The sequence below is a fragment of the Acinonyx jubatus genome, chromosome E4 (genome assembly GCF_027475565.1).
Source record: "Acinonyx jubatus isolate Ajub_Pintada_27869175 chromosome E4, VMU_Ajub_asm_v1.0, whole genome shotgun sequence".
In the NCBI taxonomy this organism is placed as follows: domain Eukaryota; kingdom Metazoa; phylum Chordata; class Mammalia; order Carnivora; family Felidae; genus Acinonyx; species Acinonyx jubatus.
The window spans coordinates 32,256,956-32,281,900 of record NC_069395.1 but is presented as its reverse complement, the minus strand read 5'-3'; the positions used below and the strand labels follow the sequence as shown (position 1 = coordinate 32,281,900).

The 24,945-nt window shown below is 42.1% G+C and overlaps 1 protein-coding gene across 1 annotated transcript in view; it reads left to right on the top strand.

Moving 5' to 3' along the window:
• The window catches only part of CRB1 (crumbs cell polarity complex component 1), a 143,668-nt gene extending 120,457 nt beyond the window's left edge, over positions 1–23,211 (top strand). Inside the window, exon 11 of the mRNA XM_027074600.2 lies at positions 22,427–23,211. Coding sequence (XP_026930401.2) covers positions 22,427–22,642 — 216 coding nt within the window. The 3' untranslated portion in view covers positions 22,643–23,211. The remainder of the gene's footprint in view (positions 1–22,426) is intronic.
• Positions 23,212–24,945: the final 1,734 nt, after the last annotated feature.

The following is a 24,945-nucleotide window of genomic DNA, read 5'->3' as shown; positions in this document are numbered from 1 at the left end:
CTGAAATCACTAGTTGATATCTAACAGGAAAAATTACATTTTTTTAATTAAAAAATTTTTAATGTTTATTTTGAGAGAGAGAGAGAGAGAGACAGAGTGTGAGCGAGGGAGGGACAGAGAGAGAGGGAGACACAGAACTCAAAGCAGGCTCCAGGCTCTGAGCTGTCAGCACAGACCCCGATGTGGGGCCCGAACCCATGAACTGGGAAATCATGACCTGAGCCAAAGTCAGATGCTTAACCAACTGAGCCACCCAAGTGCCCCAAAAGTTACGTTTTAAAACTAAAATGTTGCTTTGAATTTTTTAACAGCCAGCATCATGTTACGTATATAATAGATACTAAATAAATATTCACTAACTTACCGATATAATGAGCAAAGTGCTTTTGAGGTAAGTTCAAAGTGGCAATTTCTCACTTAGAGAATTGTGTGTGGGGGTATATATTCAACCTGTCCCATAGTTATTGAAATTAATGAAAGTGATAGTACATGGTACATACAGAAAGTTGGCCCATTTTTTCCAACCAATTTTGCAAAATGAAAAAGGCAAGTCTTGGTCATTAGTAAGAACTTTGGTAATGAGATCGTCTTAAGGATAAGTGAGCCACACTCTCCATTAGGGGAACATTTCCATCCAAGAATCAAATGCGCAGAGGCCCTATTATTTATGCTGAAGTGGAATTTGATACAGATCGGCTCTTTCCTGAGCCAATCCCAGAGGAAGGTTTTTTTTTTTTTTAACATTTATTTATTTTTGAGACAGAGAGAGACAGAGCATGTATGGGTGAGGGTGAGAGAGAGGGAGACACAGAATCCGAAACAGGTTCCAGGCTCTGAGCTGCCGGCACATAGCCCGACGCGGGACTCGAACTCACAGACCGAGAGATCATGACCTGAGCTGAAGTCGGCCGCTCAACCGACTGAGCCACCCAGGCGCCCCGAGGAAGTTTAGATCCATAAAGACATGGGCTTACACCTGTAACATAATCATCTGGACACCCAAGGACGCTCTCAGAGCAGCCCGCAGGGATATATTTAATTTGACTTCCTTTTTGCATTTAGAAAAGCATTACATTCTATCAGATGGACAGAGCCCCTCAAGATCTAAGCGACTGAGAAGAGAAGCGTCATTTCTCTTCAAAGATAGATACGGTTGAATTATTAAAATCATGTCCTGTTAATTCATTTTCTCTAAAGCAAGTAAGAGCCCACCACTGTTGCAATTTTGAAAAAATGACATTTTATTTATTTTCCTTAAGTTTATTAAGAGAGAGAAGAAGAGGAGGGGGACGCAAGGAGAGAGGAAGAGAGAGAGAATCCTAAGTAAGCAGGCTCAGCACTGTCAACATGAAGCCTGATGCAGGGCTCAAACTCATACCCATGAGATCGTGACCTGAGCTGAAATCCAGAGTCAAATGCTTCACCGACTGAGCCATTCAGAAGCCCTGAAAAAAAGACATTTTAAAGGATATGTTGCTCATTTCTTTTGGAGCCTTAAATCCTTATTTCATTCCTCTTTGCCTGGTCAAATGTATATGTTCTGAAAACTCGCCAGGGAAGCATTCCTTGCTTCTCTTCCCTACCCAGTCAGTGCTGGGAGTGTCTTCATGTTTCTACACCATCCTAAGCACACCTCTATCATAACGCTTCATACTTGTGGAGGGCTCACTCTGAGCCAGGCATTATGCTAAGGTCATTCATTACACACATTGTGTTCTTTATCATTCACAAAAGTCCCAAGACTTAGGAAATCGTATTTTCCATGTTACTGATGAGAGCACAGAGTCAGGGAACGGTCAAGCACGTTTCCCAAGAATATCCAGTTCAGAAGTTGAAGGACACGAATTCACATTGGTGGGGTATGTGTACCTCTGACCAGTAAGCAATATGGCAAAAGTCTTTATTTACTTGTCACCTTGTCCTCCATCCTGGGAGCTACAGAAAGGTGGACAGAATGTCTCGTTTAACTTTGTAATTTCAGTGCCTGATAGAGCAGATGCTTCAGTATTTACTGAAGGAGTAAATGGATGGATGAACGGTATGTAGTGTGCACAAACAGAGAAACTCTGGTGTTGCCAGGGGTGGGGAGAAAAGAAGTTTCACACAGAAGATATATGATCCTCAGGGGCTCCTGGGTGGCTCAGTCAGTTAAGCCTCCAACTCTGGATATCGTCACAGGATGTGATCTTGCTCTCGTGAGATCCAGCCCTGAGCCAGGCTCAGTGTGGAGCTTGCTTGGGATTCTCTCTCCCTCTCTCTCTCTCTCTCTGCCCCTTTCCTGTTTGTTCCCCCCCCCCAAATAAATAAATAAACATTAAAAAAGTATACACGATCCAAGTCTTAAAGAATAAGCAGCAATTTTCTTGGCAAAACAAAACACACATTTTCCCTTGATGTGTTTTTGTTGTGTTTTGTTTTGTTTGTTTGTTACCAAATTGTTAATTATATTGATTTTCACTGAAGAAATTAAGTCACAGATAAAGTTGTGTGCCTGTTAGCAAAGAGAGCTCCGAATGCCCAGGTTCTTATTCCTACTATAAATACCACATTACGTATATAATTGTCCACTGCTTTGGTTGATTATTCGTTCTTTACATAACTGAGTTTTTATATTTGAAAAGGAAACCTGGAAAACCACTGTCAGGACATACACTTCCATAGGGACCAGTGAGCAAGGCTTGGAGACAGGAGAGATGGGAGGAAATTGATGGCACTGGCCCCAAAAAGATAATCAACATCACCCAGGTTGTTGAAGAGGCCCTAAGCAATGAGAGACGAAAATATGCTTAGGAAAAATTGGTGCCAGGAGAAAAAGGAGGATCCAGGAAAGAGCTAGAAGAGTTTATAAGTAGAAAGAGCCCTGCGGCAGCCACAGGAACATAGGGAGGTAGACAGAATTAAATGGTACTTTCCCCAAGAGCACCATCAATGAGACCAAAACTTACCTTTTTTTTTTTTTTTTTTTTTATAAAACCTCTTGTCAGAAAAGCCTTACAAAGACGTCTCCAAATGTTCTCCCTTTTCGAAATTCAACCGAGCCTGAAGGATTTGTGCTGTCCACTCCCACCTCCTCCTTGCCAATTCATCCTCCTGCTAAGCCACCTTCCCTGAACTAACTGTCCTGTGGGATGAGCCCATGTTCTGGGCCTCTCCAGTATTCGGTCTTCACAAGTTCCATGGTGGTGCCTAGAGCTGCCTGCGTCAACCCCTTCCACCCATCCCCTGCAACTGTAAGAAGGAGAATATCTTCCCAAAGTAACCACTCCGCCCACACATTTGTTTCAACAACATGTCTGACAATGGGTAGGACACAGGGAGAGAGGGCCAGAGCAGGGAATCAGGTCAATGTAATATATAATCCCAACTGTAATCATTTCAAGGAAACTATAATCTAGTTTCAGAGGGAAAAATAAGACATACTGGAGACCATTAATCCCTAATGTCGTTCCTGAGTGAAAAGCACAGTATGAATTCACATAATTTTGGTCACTATGAGCTGTTATAAGAGGGGAAGTTTTCCTGGAACATACGGGAATGAGGAGAGCCCATGAAATATGGGACAGATTATTTGGAGGACAGAAAATGGGAGAGCATTCAAGAGAGACAAAGGTCATGAGTAAAGATGTGCTAGTGGGAAAAAGCTTGGATTACATGAAGTACAGAGAGTAGAGAGGCCTGCCTAGAACAGGGAGACAGTGCTGGGAAATAATGGGATATAAAACTGGATGAATGAAGGGTAGGGCTAGATTGTAGATTAAATCGCCCAGGTGTCTGCTAAAATCCAGCCGGAAAAGGAAGAGTCATCCCATCATTCTGTGAGTTCGGCCTGCACCATGGTTTCCTCTGAGCTATTTCCTATCATTTGGGATTGCATGTGAGTCGGCACTTACCTTCTCACTAGAAGAGACCTTACACCATAAAAAAAAGCAGCTTTCTTCAGTGATGGTTTTATTTAATTAATGAAGGCTCCCCAGAGATACTCTTAGACTTACTCTTCCCTATTGGATACGAATTATTCCTTGTTTTAGAAATTCTTTTTTCTTTATAATGCTGTACAGACAGGGAGTTTTCCTTGAGCAGATTTTGGGGGGCAGTGGTGGAGTTGTTTTTTTAAACTAGTTTATAAAAAGACAGATATGCTTTAGCCCAATTTTGTGTTTCTGCTTATTAAAAGTTTTCTGTAGGCATAGTTTTGTTCCTAAGTCTTGCTTTAAAGCACCTTTTTTTCTCCCCCCAACTTCATTTGAATCTTTCTAAAGTTCTTATTCATTAATTGAGGATTTTCAGGCCTGTGATGTTTTGGTCTGAGGAAGTTCAAGTATAATCAGATTAAGTCTCCCTTCACTGAAAATGGAGCAGATTCCCTAGTCCAACAGCACTGAAAAGGAGTCTTTGGGGCAAGATATTGATGCTGTTATTTTTTTCATTGTCTTTAAGTATATAAAATCAAGAAACACATTTACTCACCTAAAGCACTGCCTCACTGAGCAGATCCACAGAAGATGCATGCTATACCTAGCAGTAGGTGGACTGAACATTTTTGTGACTAAGGCAATCCATTTTTTTTTAAATTTTTTTTTCAACGTTTTTTATTTATTTTTGGGACAGAGAGAGACAGAGCATGAACGGGGGAGGGGCAGAGAGAGAGGGAGACACAGAATCGGAAACAGGCTCCAGGCTCTGAGCCATCAGCCCAGAGCCCGATGCGGGGCTCGAACCCACGGACCACGAGATCGTGACCTGGCTGAAGTCGGATGCTTAACCGACTGCGCCACCCAGGCACCCCGGCAATCCATTTTTAAAGCTAAGGAAGCCAGAAGACTCTGAAAGTGACCCATTCACTGCCCACTGGGAGTCAGCAGCCGAGTGCACAGGAAACCCCCCTGCTCAGGCCTCAGGTGACCAGGATTCTTCTGCTACCTGTTGTGCCTTCTCTCAGAGTGACCAAAAGTATCCAGCACGCAATGCCTCATTTAATCCTAACCCCTGGTAGTGGTGTAATTTCCAATTCACAGATGCAAAAACTAAGGCCTAAACAAATTAATGAATCATTAACTAAAGAGGAGTCATGCAGTTTCCTAAACCCAAAGCCTCATCTTTCTCTCTGATACACAATCTTATTTCTTTTCCTAATCTGTAAAATCTAAACACTTAAGAGACTGTTTTCGAGCAGACTGCCCTACCTGAAAATTTTAGAAATGTTAATATTTCTTCATCATAAAATGAGTGTTAAAATAAGAACCATTACAAATGATTTACAAACACACAAGTTTTTCATGAAACCAGTTATACCCAGGGAACTCTGTGGAATCTTTTGAAGAATAGTTCTTGGGGAGCAAATGAGGAAAGAGACTGTAAATGTGCTCTGTGCCCCCAGTAGGATCCGGTATCTGTTTATTTTTGCCATTAAGTCCTGTGGATGCTAAAGATATTAACAGCTGGCAGTATGTAAATTATACTAATTTGCTGCTTCTTGAGGTGAAAGGTTGTGTGCATTTGGGCCGATATAGCTCCATTGCCACTTAATCACCATTATAAATGCTCTTGAATTACAGAAACCAACATAAGCACCTTGAATTAAATATTTATTTGCAAACCTTAAGTAATAGCAGAGAGCTTCACATCCAACCTGGTGGGGTGAGCTGAAGAGGTACAGGTTCTGTAGAACTGTGTCTAATTTGTCTTCTGCCTTGAGACAGAAATGGTGGTGTATTTCACAGAATCCCTGCCATGGCTGGGGACTACAGGCCACTGCTCCTTGGAGCGAGAAAATATGCACCTTTGTAAAGAGGCATTCTGCCATGTGAAGAGCCCGGATGCATTATGAGAACCATGAAGGTGCATATACATGAGGGCAAAACATCTAAGTGGCTACCTGTTAGGAGAAAATACTCTGTGAGAAAAGCGTAGGCTATGTGTTGCATACTGACTTACAGAACGCAGTTGACCAGAGCAGGACATCCCAAGGACACCAGCCTTGGTTCAATTCTCTTTTAAGGATTTGTTCACTGATTTATTCATTCCTGGGAACACAGATTGGAATCAGAATCACAAGTTGCTACTACCGTTTTAGTTCCAAGCGTGAGCCAGATTGGGCTTAATGCACGGATCTAGATAGAGCTTTCCTCTCTGCCTGGCGAATATACCGATTATCACCTGGATAGATCACGAGCCGCTCATCGTTTGTGTTGAGGGGTCTGTTTTTGCGTTTGTTTTGCATTCGTGTCACATTTATTTATTTTATACCACTTAATTTATCGGGTTGGCTCAAAAAAATTTGAGCACGTATGATATGTCATGGCCCTTGAAGTTGACAGAGGAGAGAAAGACAATATACTCTGTTGGCATATACTTTTCCAAATATAGAACGGTATTGATCTTGAAATTATACATTAAAGCAGAAGTGTAGTATGCCATGAATTGTAGACATCCATGGCAGAGAATATGCCAATCAGAATTTTTCTATCCAAAATAAAAGTGTGTTCTTACAAATAAAAGTAGTTAGATTTTGTAACATTTTATACACATACAACTCTGTCTTCCTTGATTTTCTAGTGATGGTGTTGGATAACCTTTTTGCATCAGACTTTTTATATGGGTGGTAATGTTGCCATTGCAATGAGACGGCTTAAGTGCATTTCAGGGACTAGTGTTTCACCATCTTCATCAACTGGCATTTATTGAATTCAGGGACTATAAATAATGCTTTATATATAGTGAAATATGTGGGCATGTTTTCATATAAATAATGTTGAGGCCATTTTTATATCTACAAAAAATAAGAACTCCCATAAAATCGTTTTGAAACTTAGCGTCTCAGAAGCAGTGTAAAAACAACTCTCCAGTTCTCCCATGCTTGTGGGAACCTTAAATCCTTAGGCAATGGGTGAAATGTGAAAGGTTCCCTTACTTTGCTGCTAAATGTTCTGCAGCGTCTTAAAAACATTATGGACTCCTTCATTCAGTCAGAGGCAAGGGGACCAACGTGTTTTGAGAACCAAGTATAAATGTTGTGGCATCCAAAAGGATTAGCTGCTTTTACTTGGAAGTTAGCAAATGGACGTATAATTTTTAATTATGCATAAATTTCAAACTTTCTATCAAAGTCAAATTGTGCTGATGTTAGTCAAACCTAATCTAGGCATTGATTCAAGAACCTGCTGATGGAGTTGAAAATACATGGAAACTTGTTAACAAGAAGTACAATTATCTACATCTCAGCAGATAATGCCATGTAATATGCTGAGCTCAGGCAGCCCAGAGCCAATGAAGATCTTTTTCTTTTCCCAACCGTTAATATTTACAGTTGGAAGCAATACATGGCTGCAATCTAAGTGCTGCCCCTAAAAGGGAGTTGTTGGCTTGATACCTTGATTCCTGACCCTGTGAAGCACTGAAACAGCTACCTTCTTAATCATCGCCTGATAACATTGTGTTGGAACTGGAGGGTAGCACATGGCTGTTTTATACAAGCCGCAACCCTGGGAGATTTTCTGTATTGTTTCGTTAGTTTACTTCTTCATAGACATGCTGGGGTGTTAGAAGCATAGGACTGAGAGTTGTGAATTATGGGTCCTTTTCTTTGTTCTCCTGCTGATTTTTTTCAGGGTCTGTGCAGGCACTGTTTATAGATACAGCTTACCTCCCAGACACCTACTGTGTGCTAGGCACCTTCCTAGAGCTCGCAAACAAAGTCCTCCACCTGTTGAGGCTTATTTTCACATGCAAAGTCTTCAAAGAAAAACAAAATTAAACTTTGAAAAGCAGGGGCGCATGGCTGGTTATATATGCATTATACATAGTAAGAGACCTGGAAGATAAAATAACCATTATTATTCTACTCTCTGTGTGTAAATATGTCAACTAAAGGTACCACAGTGGAAATTGAGGGTAGATTGGAGGTTGCATCTGTATAGCACTCGACCTAGGATGCATCTGTGCATCCCTGAACAAGGTCTGACGGTTTGGATGCCAGGTCTGCTGCTTGCTAGCTGTGTGACTTTGGACAAATTGCTTAAATCATCTTTTGAATGAGGGAAATCATCGGGGCACCTGGGTGGCTCAGTCGGTTGAGTGTCCGGCTTCGGTTCAGGTCATGATCCCATGGTTCGTGAGTTTGAGCCCCACGTCGGGCTCTGTGCTGACAGCTCAGAGCCTGGAGCCTGCTTCAGATTCTGCGTCTCCCTCTCTCTCTGCCCCTCCCCTGCTCATGCGTTGTCTCTCTCTCTCTCTCAGAAATAAACATTAAAAAATTTAAATAAGGGAAATCATCTCGGCATTGTTAGATTTCTGTGAAGATTTAAGATGAGATGCATGTAAAATGCCAGGAACATATTAAATCCTCTGATTTTAATTACTTTTCCTTCCCCCTCACCCTCCCCCCCCCCCCCCCCCCACGTACCACATTCTAGATCCCAAGTATTTTATAGGTAATCCCATTGTGGAAAGTGAACTAGGTATCGAGAAGATTGATTGCTCGGGTGGAACGCACAAATAATCCAAGACCTGGTTGTTATCCACCCGGTGGAATTATGTATTCATTCTAGGTTCCTGGAACTAGGAAAAGAGCCCTAAAAAATAGTAGCAAACAAATGTCAGTAAAAGATAACAATGAAACCATCTGATAGAGGACCGACTTCTATGACCCACTTAAGAATAAAGACACCTTCTAACATGGAGGTGGTTTGTCTTCGGGTCTCCCACACGAGGAGGAGTGCTTGCTGAGTGGAGCTATGTTGTGACTCCTTTTCTCTTCCCCAACTTGTAGCTGCTCCTCCTCGTGTTGTTAAATCGCAGCAGATGGCTTCCTTTTACACCGGGCGCTGTCAGTGGAATGTAAATGCGTCTCCTTACAACACTGAAAATACCGAGGCTGTGTGTTTAATCTGTGCTGTGCAAGCAGAATGACCCAGAAAAGAACATGAGTACTGAGCACGTTTGGAGAATTGGCATCTGTCCTTGTAAACAGAATTGGGGAGGGTTCTTCAAGCCTAGTGACTAATCACGGTTTTCTTCCTGAGGCTCTTCACACAGTCATATCCCTGAGGACAACTAATCTAAATGGTAGATTGCATAGAAAAGTTACAGACCCAAGGGAAATATATATATATTTTTTTTTTTGTAAAGGGGAAGAGGAGTGCTATTCTGGGGTATGGGAAAAAGAAGAAAGAGATGTACTGCATCACAAGGTTGAAGAAGCTTCATTTATAGTTTGAATTCTCAGTTCTAAGTCTCTTTGGGAGTTTAGAAAACAAAATTTCCCTTTGATTCAGATTATTTGAGTTAATAGGGGGAATATTCTTTTAGCGATTACTTCAAAACCCAGGGAGAAAAATGTATGTAATTCCAGTGTCCATATGTCACAGAATATGAGAAAAATGCAGTAATCTGCAAAGATTATCCTGGAAAAAAAAACCTTTACAGTTTTAGAATATTTATAGCAAATTATGGAAGTAAAATATAATCAAACGCTTTAACTGGGTTATGGTTATGTCATTTCTTCTTAAAGAGGCCTGTGAACTGGGTAGGACACAGAAAATCTGATCTTTTTTTACTAAAATACTAAAAAAATCACTAAAAATCAGTGGCAAAAGGAGAAGAATCTTCATGTGATTTGTCATTTGAACCTTTTGTAGGAAAGGAACAGAATACTTCTAAGTCCTGTCTTTTCTCGGCAAGGATCTCCTGAACTATTATTTCAAAAGATAATGCAGACATTTTTAATATTATAATTATGTATATACTTAGAGATCCAAAGACATAATATAACCATCTCAGCTACATTGTCTGATCTAATTTTATAATAAGCTGTTAAATTCTGTGCTAAATTTACACCTGGAGATAGGGTAATTTTAGTTCGGCGATATTTTTAAACTAATAGGAAAATGGCGTTAGACCTTATTTCTGTCCCTCCAAAAAAGATTGCTTTATATTCCTCATACTAATGTAAACATATCCTTTTCCCCAGTTGTGTTTTTGGACATTTAGGTGAACTGTTAACAAAGTCAAACATAAGGTTTTTCTGTGTGTGTGTGTGTGTGTGTGTGTGTGTGTTTTAATCTTGCCAATTTAAAAACCTATAGACTTTTACCAAATGGCTTATTTGGAATTTGAAAGCCTGACTCCTGAAAGGATTCTCTATTTCTAAAACTAAATAACTGTTTTAACATACATCCTCACACTGTGAAGATTCCTATCTTTGCTGGTTGTAAGATACCTTGGTGTTTTAAGTTGCCACCAGCTCATAAATTTTAGTAATGTTCACTTGGGATCTGACCAATCTCGGTTTTGCAGGATCTGTCTCTATTTAGACATACCAAGTCTCAAACTATTTTGGACAGAGAAGGCCGTGCAGTGAAAGGACTCCCATTAAAGCATGCTCTGTGTTTTTCATCTTACACAAGACAGACTTTGAAACTGAAAGTCCAATCATTTGATGTAAACAGACAATGACAATCGAAATTGCTACTTCTGAGATTATTTAAGAGAAGGTGCAGGGTGTAGACATCCATCAATGAAACACTGGAAGAAAGGGTTTTTATTTCTGCGTTTGCTTTTTAAAATAAGAATAGAGTAAATGGCACAATAGATTATATAAACAAGGACCTCAATGACAAGCTGTCCAAGTTAAAGTAATATATTTTCCATGGGTGACTTCAAGCCACACTTTATCACCTACACGAGGGGAAGCCAATTTTAGTTTGGTCAATAAAATACAACCTCCAGAGTCGGGCCTGGGACACAGCTGACAGTGTGGCAGAGCCTGGTGATTTGGCATCCACTTCTGCCGGGAGACAGCAGGAGCTGGCCCGGCTGCCCATCTGGGGGATGTCGGACGTTTCGGTTCTATTTGACTAATAAACACTCGTGCAGGTATGTCAGGAGGGATGGTGCAGCCGGGCCTTCCTGCTCTGCTAATTCGGTGCAGGTCCGAGGTTTAAGTGGAACTAGGTATTCCAAAGCTGGATTTACTGCAGTCTCACAACTGTTGAAAATTAAACTACATGTGCTGCCAGTTAGGGGTGACTGGGGCATCTCATTATAGGAGGCGATTTTTTTTTCCTGAGGCTGGAATCTTTGCTGAATTACTGAGGGACTTACTTGAATGTAGACTTGGACCAAATAATTTTCTGATAAGTTGGCCATAAATCCTCAGTAAAATAAGCTTGGTGTTCTCAGCATATCTGTTGGCTTTTTGATCATTTTTATGGCTTTCCCTTTGCTGGTCAAATTATCCTTATATGCTCCTACAGCTCCTATGACATGGATTAAGTCAACACAAACCAATAGGCCTTCATTACTTTGGCAACTGGTTTTGATTTGGGGGCTATAAATACGATGACACGGACTCGATTACCTTTGCCAACAGGGGATGTGATAAGCCAGAAGGATGTCAGGGATTCGGCACTCTTTTTCCTGCATAATGTGAATGTGAGTGAATTAGTAGCAGCTTTCTGACCAACTGAAGACAGTTGGAAAGAAGGAAGAACTCTGATAGAGAAAAGAGCCAAAGTACAGCTTTTAGGTCAGGAATGAGGATGCCAGGGGGTCGTGGGGAGGTCCATGAACACCCACCGTGTGCCTGGCACTGTGCGAGGTACTGGAAGCAGGGCTAGGGCCAGATGTATGAGGAAACTAACATTTGATGCAATCCATGAATATCTTAGTGTCTAGTAGGGGAGATAAGACCATCACTGGGAGCAAGATTTACTGGGTAATAAACGCATAGAGAAGAGAGAGATCAACAAGATCTGGAACAGGAGAGGAAGGGACAGTGGAAGAAGCAAGATCTACAAATTTGGGGTTTGGAGGAATGACTTTAAAATATTCTTGTTCCAAGAGGGGTTTTTTTTTGGGGGGGGGTAGGAGAAATTGAAACCTAAAGAAAATCAGAAAAAAAAAAATAGTATAATGAGCACATGTATACCCTTCACCCAGCTTCACCAGTTTTTTTTTTTTTTTTAACATTTGGCTATCTTTGTTTACCTCTCTGTATATACACACACATTTTTTTTTCTGTCTATTTAGAAAGTAGGTTGCAGACTTTAGAAAGATAGGTTGTAATACACTATCACTAAATATTTCGGCAACTGTCTCCAAAGAAAAAGACTTCCTTCTACAACCACAATCCTGGTATCACATTCAAGAAAGTTATCATCCCATGTTCAGGTTTCTCCAATTGTCTCAATAAAGTCTTCTATAGACTTTTTTTTTTTTTAATTCAGGATGCAAACAATTGCCTTTAGTTGCTAGTTATCATGTCTTTTTAGTATCTTTTAGTCTCAAAAGTCCATCTGCCATTTAACTCATTTGCTATTCTCTTGCTTTTGAAATGACGTATAAAATCAATTAGCATATTTATCGATCACCTTCTAAAAACTATGCACGATCTGCTCTCTCTCTGTCTCTCAATAATAAATGAATGTTAAAAAATTAAAAATAAATAAATAAATAAAAACTGCACGATGGCAGAGATGGGGTATAAAGAAACTGAAATATTTTTCTGCCTTACAAATCCCAGGTTGGTAAAGGTCTCTTGGCATAAAAATAGAGAATTAGACATTTGAAGCTGATAGTTTTTAAAAATATGTATGTATTTTTGGGAGAGCGCAAGTGGGAGAGGGGCAGAGAGAGGGGGACAGAGGATCGGAAGTGGGCTTTGCACTGACAGGCAGACAGCAGCGAGCCTGATTGTGGGTTTCGAACTCACCAACCGTGAGATCATGCCTTGAGCCGAAGTTGGTCACTCAACCAGCTGAGCCACCCAGATGCCCCGAAGCTGATACATTTTTAATAAGGGGGTACAAGTCATATGTGCTAGGGAAGAACCAGCAGAGAAAATACATGACACTGCTAATGTGATTCTGGCTCCTAACTCCACTGAGGGAGAGGAAATACAGTTTCGTGGAATGGTGTGTAGGGGGGGTTCCATGCCCAGGTTGGGTAAAGACTTTCCTGACAAATGAGCTGCTACTCCTCATTCTATTTTGCCCCCATGTGTGGCTCTGCATAAGCACTTAGCCCTCCCTAAATCTCCCCAGGGAAGCAGGAAATGTCCCAGCTCCCCAGCCATGCTTCTTGCTCTCCCTACCACTGGATCATGGCGTTTCCTTCTGCCTTAAACACTTTCTTTACCTTATTCTCCCGTTGACTTCCTTTGAGAAACTTGAGGGACATCATGGAGTCTACTTCCTTCCCCGTTTTCTTTTCCCTGTACTCACCTGTAACATAACACCTCTCTTATGGAACTGTGGTTGCTTATATAGCTACCCCAACCCCCAGGCACTACCACTAAATAGTGGGTTTTTAAAGACAATAACTACGCCTTTGAATCCCTTATGTCCAGGACCTAAGGTCCTGAAACTTTGAAAGTATTCAGTAAAACTTATTTGAGTGAGTGAATGAATGCATGAAAAAATGAGGGAATGAATTTCACTACCAGTAAACTTTGTGGGCTGTTATATAGAACTCTTCCTATGACTGACTGAAAATAATTTAATAATGCGTTAAACAGAGCAATAAGCATTACAAGTGTGGGAGTCAGTAACAATTGATCAGCCCCTTTGTGCAAAGCATTGTACTTTGTATTATTGAAAAGTTGCAGAGGAAATAGATACTCATTCCTTTACAGTCCTAAGGGGAGGTGTGGAATGTGGCCTAACCCACCACGAGCGATAGCACATTCAAGTGCATGCTACATGCCGTGTGGGCCCAGGTACAGATCTCCTCACATGTATGGTGAGCCCTGGGCGTTGCTATGTAAGAGACTCTGGGAGTAGAGACACATGGGCTTCCTGGGGAGGCTTTGCAAGTCGCAGAGAAAGTTCCAGTGGTGTTCCAAAAAGAGAAGTAGGGGGCACTGGGGTGGCTCAGTCAGTTGAGGATCCGACTCTTGATTGTGGCTCAGGTCACGATCTCACTGTGTGGTTCTTGAGATCGAGCCCAGCCTCGGGCTCCTCACTGACAGCTTGGACCCCGTTTGGAATTCTCCCCCTCTCTCTGCCCCTCCCCCGCTCGTGCACCCGCTTGCTCTCTCACTCTCTCTTTCTCAAAATAAATAAGTAAACTTTGGAAATAAGTGAATAAAATAAAAAGAGGAGAAGTGGGATTGGATAGATGGCACGTCTCAACATGAAGATGTGGCATTGGCAGGAGCAGATGATTCCTAGTTGCGAAGAGGTAGAGAGCGTTGCTGGGCAGAATGCAGGGTGCTAGTTAGGCTGTAACTGATGATGTCCTTCACCAGGAGACAGGGGACGTTAATAAAGGACTTTGACTTAAAACTTAGCCACTTAGGTTTGACACTGGCTAGGTTTGCTGCAGTAAACTTCCATCCGGTTCCAAGGCAGCTAAGCAAGGTGATTGATTGATTGATTGATTATTTATTGTTTATAGGGCTGGCTGGATGATGTAGATTGTAGGTGTGGGGGGGGGACGCCATGGCTAGAGGACAGTTTAATTGCCCAGGTAAAAGAAAATTAGGTTATTAACCAGGCTGTGACTGGGGATGCAGAAAAGAGAAATAGAGCAGTAGGGGACTTGGTTCTGAGCAGGTCTGGGTGTGGACTGACGCAGCACTCAAGTGCATCGGGACTGAAAAACTGTAAATGTTAGCAGCTCATGACATTGTGTGATTTACATGCTGAGTCCGTAGTTAACAGCCACTGCTTTCTGGAATGAAGAAAGAAACAGAAGAAAAAGGGAAGGCGAATGTGACTGTCCACTCAGTTTGACTGAGACCAAAAATAGGCCAGGATAAAGTCCAGTGGTTCACGTGACAGAGACAAAAAGAACGTTTCATGTGTCCAAAAGGATAACTGGCTGCTGGTTGGATTTTTTATTTTAAATCCTCTGTAACAGCCCCTGCTTGTGCCCCCGGATGATAATTTCATCCTGGCTCTAAGAGGCAGGAAAAGGTAAAAACAGATTATTTGTGGCTAATTTCACAAAAAGGAATGGTGTCCAATATCTGGCTTCATGCCCACCTGGCTCCTGGGTTCCGTCGTTCCTTATCTGCCCCACCAGTGTTGGCCAGTAGCACCCCAGGGATGGTACCTACCCTCTAGCGGGAGTGTGAGAGCGGGCCCCTTCAGTTCCTCAGTCAGACACATGCTAAGGTTTGCATTTGGCAAGAACCCCAAGAGGGAGAAGTTCTGTGCAGACGAAATCTCCAGCTCACTGCGTGCAGCTGGACAAGCTCTTCAGCTTTTAACTCCCTTCTGTCAAATGGCACTCATTGCAGTGTCTCTGTGGGACACACTCTGTTCCAGGCACTAGGGAGACAGATGGGAGCAAAGAAGACAAGCACGTGCACCTTGATGGAGCTTCCACTCTAGTGAGGGAGACACACATGAACTACCTAGATGTCACAAGGCATTATGTGATAGAGAGAAATAAAGCCGATTGCAAATAGAGGGTGATGGGGAAGGCCTCCCTGAGAAAGTGACGGGAAATGATCATCTTCCCCCCCCCCCCCCACACACACACAAGTTGGGTTGTTAAGAGAATTAAAATGGTTTCTGTGTGCACAACATCTGGTAAACCCCTGACCCAGGGCCGGCAGAAATGGTAGCTATTATCTGTAAACAATAAACTTACAAAAAAACACAATAAAACCTTGACTTTGGGCTGTTGGGATTTAGTTCTTGTAGGAGACAGAGAGGGAGAGAGAGAGAGGGAGGGAGAGAGAAGTGTTATTCTTAAAGCCTGTGTTCCTAGAAAAACAATTCTATGACTTATATCACCCGCCTAAGGAGAGAAAAATATGAAAGCAATGTCTCCAAACTTACAACTGCCTCTCTGCCCCTGCCTAAAATCTGACGTCTTAAGCAAGAAAGAGGTTTGAGACATCAGAGCAAGAATTAGAGACCCCGTGCCTCAACCAGCAGGGCCAGAGTTTCATCCACCTAGTGTATTTCTCACCAGCATTGTGTTTGTACAGAGTACGTGCTTGATAATTATTTGTTGAATGCAGGAATAAATGTGTCCTTTTGTGATCAATGTCACAGCGCATTTCACAGCTCAGAAAAATTGAGCTCTTTCTCTGAAGGTCCACAGGAGGACCCGTGCCATGCTTGGGCTAAGGCATAAAAGACGTTGATGCTTTCAAGTAGAGCTAGAACATCAAACGTGCAGCCTTATGCTGGATCCAGTTCCGGTTTCTCATTTATCTCCCATGTATCCACACCAAATTTCCACAGTAGCTACTCCAGACTTTTCAACGGACGGGGTATGGAAATCACTTGGGAAGGTTCCCAGGATAGCACCTTCCAGTGCTGTGGTTGGCTGAACTCTCCTCTCAGCCTGGTTTTTCCATCCCCAGACTCTGGTGACAACTCCAATCAGTATGGTCCAAAAGGAGTGTGATTACTTGCTGAGAATTAATGAGAAAGACCTTATACAGGATTCCTTTCTCTAGTGAGGGGCTTCACACGCCAAGGGCAATCTTCCACAGTCCTTGGAGGGAGCTGGGGCTCGCCATTGTTCTGTCCCCAGCAATCCCAGGGAGAACATGAGTGTTTCTGGGAGCAGCAGAGCAGAAGAGACAGGGCAATGCCAAGGGGAAAAATGCTACTCGGCTTGCAGTTTGGACACTCTGCCCCTCCTCGGTGCCCTGCCACCTGCCTGCCTGCCACTTTGAGGGAAAGGTCAGTCACTCTGTGATGTCTACACTTTCTTCAATCACTAAGCCTTTTATTCAGGGAAAGGAGCGTCTGACTGAATCACCCCCTCATTGTTCCAGGACACTTTCTAAGTCCTCTCTTGGCTTTTCCAGGACCCTATTTCCCCCCTTACAACTGTAAAGTGGACAGTGCGTGTATTTATGGTTGAAAATTGGCTGCTGTAGCGAGTTTAATTTTAAAAACAGCGTTCTGGCATATATTCAATATTACTATGGAAATGACTGTTTCCAGCATTTCCCTGATAAGCGATAAAGTTCAAGGACTCAAGTCTGTGTGGGAGGTTTCTCACATCCACCAAATTGAAGACCTACTTGTTGCAATAATATTTAATAGGAACTGCTCTCCTCAGTCTTACATATGGAATGTTCTTCTCTCTCTCTCTCTCTCTCTCTCTCTCTCTCTCTCTCTCTTTTGTGTGTGTGTGAATTTGTGGGATGAGAGTTAAAGACATGTCCTCACTTTGCTTTGGCTATATAGATAGGAGATAACTATTATAACTGGCTTTAAAAAAACCACATCTTTAAAGTAATTTTTACATTAATCACAGATTCTCATAATAGTACATAATGGTGTTACTTGGCTACTCATGTAACACAAAACACACACCACAAACCAGTTTCAAAAACTCACATATTGAAGCTGGAATGTAACCCATGATCCAACAGGCACGTTCAAACATTGTAATTTCCCATCTTAAATTGCCTCCATGTATGTTTACATACTCTATATAATCGAGTTCCAGGAAGGATTTGAAGCAGTTCACACCCCTATAGTGTTTTCCAGGAACCAGTTTTAAGCCGCAAGCATCACCACTGTTTAACCACAAACCTACTTTTGCTGATTTTTATGGAACCCAGGCCTGAGAGAAAGAAGTTCGAACAGGTGGTAACTGTCACATGAGTCCTTGACTGTCCTCACTTGAAGTCAAAGCTTTAATGTTTTCGCTTGGAAATGTGAGGTTGAGTTTCTCTGGGAAATTCTAGAATGCTTCATCTTTTTCCCAGGCTCCTTCCAATGTGTGTATTGTTCTCACATTCTTCCAAATGCTCTCACCAGCCCTAAATATTGTGACAGGCAGATCCTGAGGCTGCGGACAGAAATGGTCTCATTTCTTACTCTTTCCAGGCAGGCCAGCTCATTTTGTGTTTTCAAAATTAGGTGAGCTGTTCAGCAGTCAATCAGTGAGGGCTCTGCCGGCTCCCCATCAGCACCCCGGAGCTCGGCCTGGGTGCTGACATTTCACAACGGTTTGTGGACGGGAAGAGTCCTGAAACCCGAGCAGGACCAGGGAAACCAGCCTGGGAATGCTCACTCTGGGTAATAATAAATAAGATTCCCCACAAAGAATGAGTTCTCCTTCTGCGTCCACGCCCTGTGAGCAGCTCTCTGCGTGCCTGAATGCTACAGTACAGAACAATTCGGAGACCTGGTAATTCCTGTCCCCACTCTACAGGTGGGGACACTTAGCATATAGATGTATGCCACACCAGTGGCCACACTGCATTTAAACCCATTTTGGTTTGTTAGCAGGTTCCTGTTGTGTCTGGTCTTACTTCAGAAGAAACACAGTATTAAATTCCTTTTCAAGAATTAAAAAAAAGAAAACACCCAAAAGCCAAAAACGTATGGTTCCAGCATATTCCAGCATACTCTCAAGTGGGAAGAATCAAAATAAGGTTTGACAGTTTCACCTTAGAATTCCAGAGTGTCACCTTGCCTTGGGTCATATGTAGGCCACAACCAGTCAGTGTTTCAGAATGAATCCTCTTTGGGGGAAGAAAAAGAAAAAGAAAAAAAGAACACTTCTTTATTTTATTCTGCAAATACAGAATATAAAGTAATTCCAGTTTAAATTATCACATATAAAATATACATTTAAAAAGGATATTAACACGATCACTGAATACAGATTGCATCATGTCATTAACCAAAGAACCTTCCATGAAATGTGTAATTAATTAGGGGTAGGTCTTTTCAGAACAAGGTTTTTCACAGGTGCAGTGTGAGCGCACAGCCCATCGGGGCAGGTCTGGCCTGACATCCGTGCTGCTTTTCAGGACAGTCCGGCACCTGGAGGCCCCCGTCAGCTCATGTGTCAGTCACAGCAGCCTCAGTTATCAAAAGACCCATTGCAGTGCTGTATATTTTAAGCACAGTTGAAGAATAGCTGGGCAAAAAAGGGCCTTTCAACCATGGGAATTCAAAAGCAAAGGGCCCTGAAGAGGCGATTTCAAAACCCTACTCATTCAGCTTTATTCCAAAGCTTAATGACATGCTCTATTTGATATAGTTAGGCGAACTGTTTCATCAAAACCTTTATCTGGAGCTTGGACTTGCAATATTAGGTTTGTAGGTTGGCTCCCTTGGCCATACTGCAAGGTACTGCGGAGTGCTGGTTTACCTTTGACAAGTACATAGAACCGGCGAGGTTGATAAATGACATAGGAAAGGCCACTCTTATTTTTATGTGTTGAGAACCTACCATAGGCCATGCTTTGTGTCTTTTGCATTCAGTTTCTTTCCTTATTCCCACCCTTTGACATATAATCTCCAATTTTATAGGTGGTGCAGATGAGTCTGAGAGGCGAAGTGACTGGCGAGTGTTCACACACACTGAGCCTTAAGCGCGGGACATGCCTCTCTAAGCTGGAGCCTTAACCATGCGTCCCATAGCAGGTGGTGACAGGCATCTCAAGCCTTGAATTTGTGCTTGCGTTCTTACATTTCTGAGAACAGTGAAGCCACTGTGGACGAGGGTCTTTGCTTCCTTGTGGGTCACAAGGTATGTGAGGTAGATCAGCCCTCTGGTTCAGCCAGAACTGTGGTTCTCACAAGGCCTCAGGCTACGCCCCATAATTCCCTCCCCCTCTTTCCATGCAAGGCAGCAGATGAGAGGATCTCGGTTGCTTTCGCTTCCCCAGTGTAATCAGACTTGGGGTGAATGAGAAGGGCCCAGAAAAGTTCATACAAGAGAAGCAAATCAAAAGCCTTGTCTCTTCTCTGCTTGGGTGTAGACACTCCCAACTCACTTGTGCAGGAGCGCAGTCATTTCCTCCTGAAGATGACACAATTTACTGGACAGATTAAGATTAAGCCAACATCTAGGAACAAGAGTGTACATTATCTCAAGTTCCCTACATAATACCAAGGGTTTTTGCTGGCTGGGTTCTGTCTTTCTCAGACTTTTGACCTTTCAAGGCCAAGTCTATGGCTCTAGTCATGTTTCCCAGCACATGGTTATCTTTGCAGACAAAAGCTGTAAGGACTCACAAAAGGATGGCCACACAGTATGGCAGGAGAACTTGCCCTGTAGTGGAGGTAAACTATTTTGCTCAAAAACTAGGCTTCTGGGGGTGCTTGGGTGGCTCCGTCAGTTAAGCGTCACATCGGCTCAGGTCGTGATCTCCCAGTTTGTGGGTTCTATGCCCCATGTTGGGCTCTGTGCTGACAACTCGGAGCCTGGAGCCTGGAGCCTGGAGCTTGCTTCGGATTCTGTGTCTCCCTCTCTCTCTGCCCCTCCCCCGCTCACACTCTGTCTCTCAAAAATAAATAAATGTTAAAAAAAATGTAAAAACAACCACAACAAAACTAGACTTCTGTGGTTTTGAATTCTCTATAGACTTTACTCCTAAGTTCTTATAACCCAGAGTTTTTTTTGGAGCAATGTGAAAAGTGGAAAGAGGGGAGGAATTATTTGTATCTGTTAGCACCACATGCCTGAATGTTTGCCAGGCACCAAAACTAGCTTTTTCAAACTGAACTCATAGTCTTCCTGCACAAAACTGTTCTCTCCTCCTGTGTACCCCGTCACAGTTGAGGATCTCCCATCCACGCAACCATCTAATGTGGAATCACCAGCCATCCTTATCACTCCTCTGCTGCTGCCCAGCCTTGCACAATCTAAGAGGGAGCCACTCTACCTCGAAAGTCTCCCTCAACCATTCTTCTCCTTCAATTCTCATTCCGTTGGTAAATCTAGACCTAGGTCATGGCTTGTCACGACTTATAAGATACACTCCTATTTTGTCTATCTCCATCTTCTCCCCCACCGTCACCATGACCATCCATCACCCTGTAACCAGAACCAGATTAATAAAACACGGATCGGATCAGATCATTCTACTGCTTAAACTCCTTCGGTGCCCCCCACCCCCCACTGACAAGAAACTTGTTTCTTGTAAGATTAACCTACTTTATAGTTCTATCTCTTACCAACTTTAAAATCTTTTCCCAATTCAAACACACATTCTTGGACAATATCTTTGGTCACATTGGATTTCTTACCCTTGCCCCAAACTCTAAGGACTTTTATGTCCCTTTGCCCTTCTTATTTCAAATTGTTTTGTCCAAGCAGAATTTCCTGCTTCAAATATTTGAATGCCTTCTCACCTTTCAAAGCATAATCACATGCTTCATTCCAATATTCCTCCAACTACACCCCAATAGAGTTCATTTATGACACTATCATAATCTGTATTTATATTGTATTATGAGCATTTGTGCATATGTGTGTGTGTGTGTGTCCCCTTGCCTTCTCCCATCACCAGAACCTGAGCTCCAGATCCCAAACTTCGAATTCTCTTTGTATTTTTATTTCCTAGCTCAATAAAAGATTCACAGTAGATGGTCCATAAATATTGTTGAATGAACAAACGAGCTAGTGAACCCCATTTGAGCAGGAATGACATTCAGTACAGCTAAGACGACACTGTGAAGATGTACAATATTATATTAATTGTATGATAGTTGAAACTCAGGCACAGTGAACCAAAAAAGGCTAAGAAGACTGAAGATATTTAAAATTCCCTAGGAGGTTCAGATAAACAAAGGCTCCATATATAACAGTAGCTTGGTCTGGTAATGGGGTGGGGGGTGGGGGGCGGTGGGTCACAGAGAAAGCTAAATGAAAAGCTAAACTTGTGTAACGCTGCTTTTACTGACAGGCATATTTCTTTGAAAATCAGTTAAAAAATTCATATAGTGACTGCTTCCTACCCGTCATATTGCTCTGCAACTAAATCACAGCCTTGGGTTACCGACAGCTAAAAAGTGTTTGGCAAACACAGTGGAATGAACATTAAATACACCCCTGTGTACAAGTAACACCCCCAAGAGCCCCGGATCCAGCGCCTCCTGACAGGGCTGTACGTGCAGTTTTCTGTTTCTAGGTGTTTGGTTCCACATCGAGCTCATGTGTTTTTACAACCATTCAATTGTCACATCGAATCCAAATCAAAGTGACGATTGGTAACTGCCTGCAAGACTAGCACATTGCAGTTCCTCCTCTGTCTCGGGGTCTTTCCCATGAGACCCAACTGATTTAATTTGCTTCTTTTCCCCAAAAAGGCTGTGAAACAACTATTTCTTCGATCCAAAACCAGAGCTTCTGGCAAGGGAGGGAAGATACTATGAATGTTTGTATAGCTATAGAATGACTACAAATATGTGTGGTTATCTTTTGCCTTTGATATCCTACGAATGATCTCAGTCACAGACATTAAGAAGCAGAATAGAGGAGGTATTTCATGCCACACTTTCTGACTCTAGACCTTAGGTGTTACCTATATAGTCATTTTCATAGGACCTGGGAATAAGAAAATCTGACTTCCCTTTAGTACCTTGGTCTTTTTACAGAACTGAGTGGCACCAGCATTCTGGTTGGTTTTCATTCCAGGGTGGTTCCATCACTCTGAACACTTACCTCTTCTCTGTCATTCACATCACAATTATTTCAATCCTTCCAGTTGGCAGATGACCTGGTCTCGGACATTTTCACCACCGTCGGCTCAGTGACGTCAGCCTTGTTGTTGATCCTCTTTCTGGCGGTCGTCGCTTCCGTTATTGCCTCCAACAAAAGGGCAACTCAGGGAACCTACAGCCCCAGCCGTCAGGAAAAGGAAGGCTCTCGAGTGGAAATGTGGAGCATGATGCCACCCCCTGCAATGGAGAGGCTGATTTAGGAGCATCTGTCTCCTCGAGAAAGAGATCTACACACTCGTGAACATGATGACTGTATCTGAGCGTCTTTCCGACATACCTGAACATATGAATTTACAACTGGGGTCTCATTGAAACAGTGGGAAAGATTCCTCTGGCCACCTTAAAGACTTTCATGGTGGCTCAACCTGACATCATTGTTTTATTATATTAACCAGTGACAGAGCAATGTTTTCATGCCAGTGATCTCAGCCTCATAATTAGCAAAAGTATCTTCCAGAGCAGTGTCTTCTGGGAAAAGCTCCAGTCACTTAGTGTCTGGATAGTTAAGTGCCTATCACTTAAACTTTTTACCCCTTACATCCTGGGGACACCTTCCTTAGTTTGCTCATTAGCTGGAAACTGCATTTTTTTTTAACACAAAAATGACAAAATACATTTCTCACTCTTCCTATCCTATGGTGAAAGATTTTAGTTGTATGTATACCTACAATGAGATGTATACTTTTCCCCTTTAATCATGGGTTCAAGAAAGCCATGGGAATAACCTATGTTTAAAAAGTGACCCAATGTCAGCTAATAAAAATGGAAATGTGGCTAATCTCCTTTCTGAGTTGTTTGTTTGTTTGTTGTTGGTTGTTTTTTGTTTGTTTGTTTGTTTGTTTGCATTTTGTGATACTACATGTGACACAAAGTAGCCTCAAGGTGCATTTGAAGAATCCTCTTGTGAATTAGATCTTTTAACTAGATCATATCAAGCATTACTTTTGAAGTCATGGCTCTCTATAAGGGATAGCTGAAGGTCAACACACTTCCCTAGACAGAAAACAAGATAAGAGAAAAACACGAATTCTCAAACCTAAAAGATCAAGCTTTTTCTTTCCAACTGTTCTTTGATAAGTCAGAGTCAGTGTCAAATAGTGACATTGTCTACAGGTAAGAAAGAACCCCAAAGTGAGGTGTATGCACTTTAAGGGGTACGTGTGTAAGACTATCTGTGGGGTATGGAGGGAAAATACTAGGCCTTTTATTTCTCTCTATATTTTTCCCCGACGATTTGGTTAGAATTTTATGTATGTTTTGAAATTAAAACATTAAAGTAGCATATAGATAACAGTTTGTATGTAGTAAAATAGCATATAAATAAAAGTTATAATAAACATGTTTATTTCCATATATATATATGGAATATATATATATATATATATATATATATCTGGGGTATATGCTCAAAAAATTCAATAATATGAATATTTTAAAATCTGCTCTAGAGCAATCCATCCTTCTCAGCTACTGAAGGACATCATTCCAGAAATTGCCCCTCTCTCTTCCATGTCATGTTTTTCCACCGAGCTGGATCATTCCTGTAGTACCAAACATGCTGTCATATTTCCTATTATATAAAATTCTCTCCTGCAGCCCACTTCAGTTACCATCCTATTCCTCCCCATTTCTTTTAGCAAAATATCCCCAAAAGAGTTTTCTAGACTCTCTGCCTCTCCTTCCTTTCGCCTCATTCTCTCTTGAACTCAGACTAATTTGGCTTTTGTCTGCAGCCCCCTCCATGAAATAGTTCACGTCAGGGGGGTCGCTGATGACGGCCACATCGCCAAATACAGTGGTCCCTCCTTAGTCCTCGGTAACCTGAGCTCTCAGCAGCCTTTGAAACAATTGTCATTGTCTTCAAGTACTTTCCACCCAACAAGACACCATTTCTTCTTGATTTTCCTCTTACCTCACTGTCCAGCTTTTCTCTGTCTTTTTTCTTTTCTTTCTTTCTTTCTTTCTTTCTTTCTTTCTTTCTTTCTTAGAGAGAGAGAGAGCATGTGTCTGCTCTCAAGCAGGGAAGGGGAAGAGGGAGAGGGAGAGAGAGAATCTTAGGCAGGCTTGACATCCAGTGCAGAGCCTGATATGGGGCTTGATGCAGGACTCGATCTCATGACCTGATCTGAACTAAAATCAAGAGTCAGGCACTTAACCAACAGAGCCACCCAGGCACCCCTCTCTGTCTCTTTTCATCATTTCCCCTCATCTCCCTGACCTCTGCTTTATCACAACAAATCACATATTTTTTTGCTATTTCCCCTGACTAGAATTTAAATTACATGATGACAAGAAGTTTTGTTTTTTGTTTTTTGTTTTTTAATTTCACTGCAGCATACTCTACCTAGAACAGGCCTACAACACCATAAATATTTTCTGCATAAATGAACAAATAATGAATGACTGGTGTACAAATTTGTACCTGGTACCAGAAAATCCCAGAGTGGCTCAGTCGGTTGAGCATCTGACTTTGGCTTAGGTCATGATCTCACAGCTCATGAGT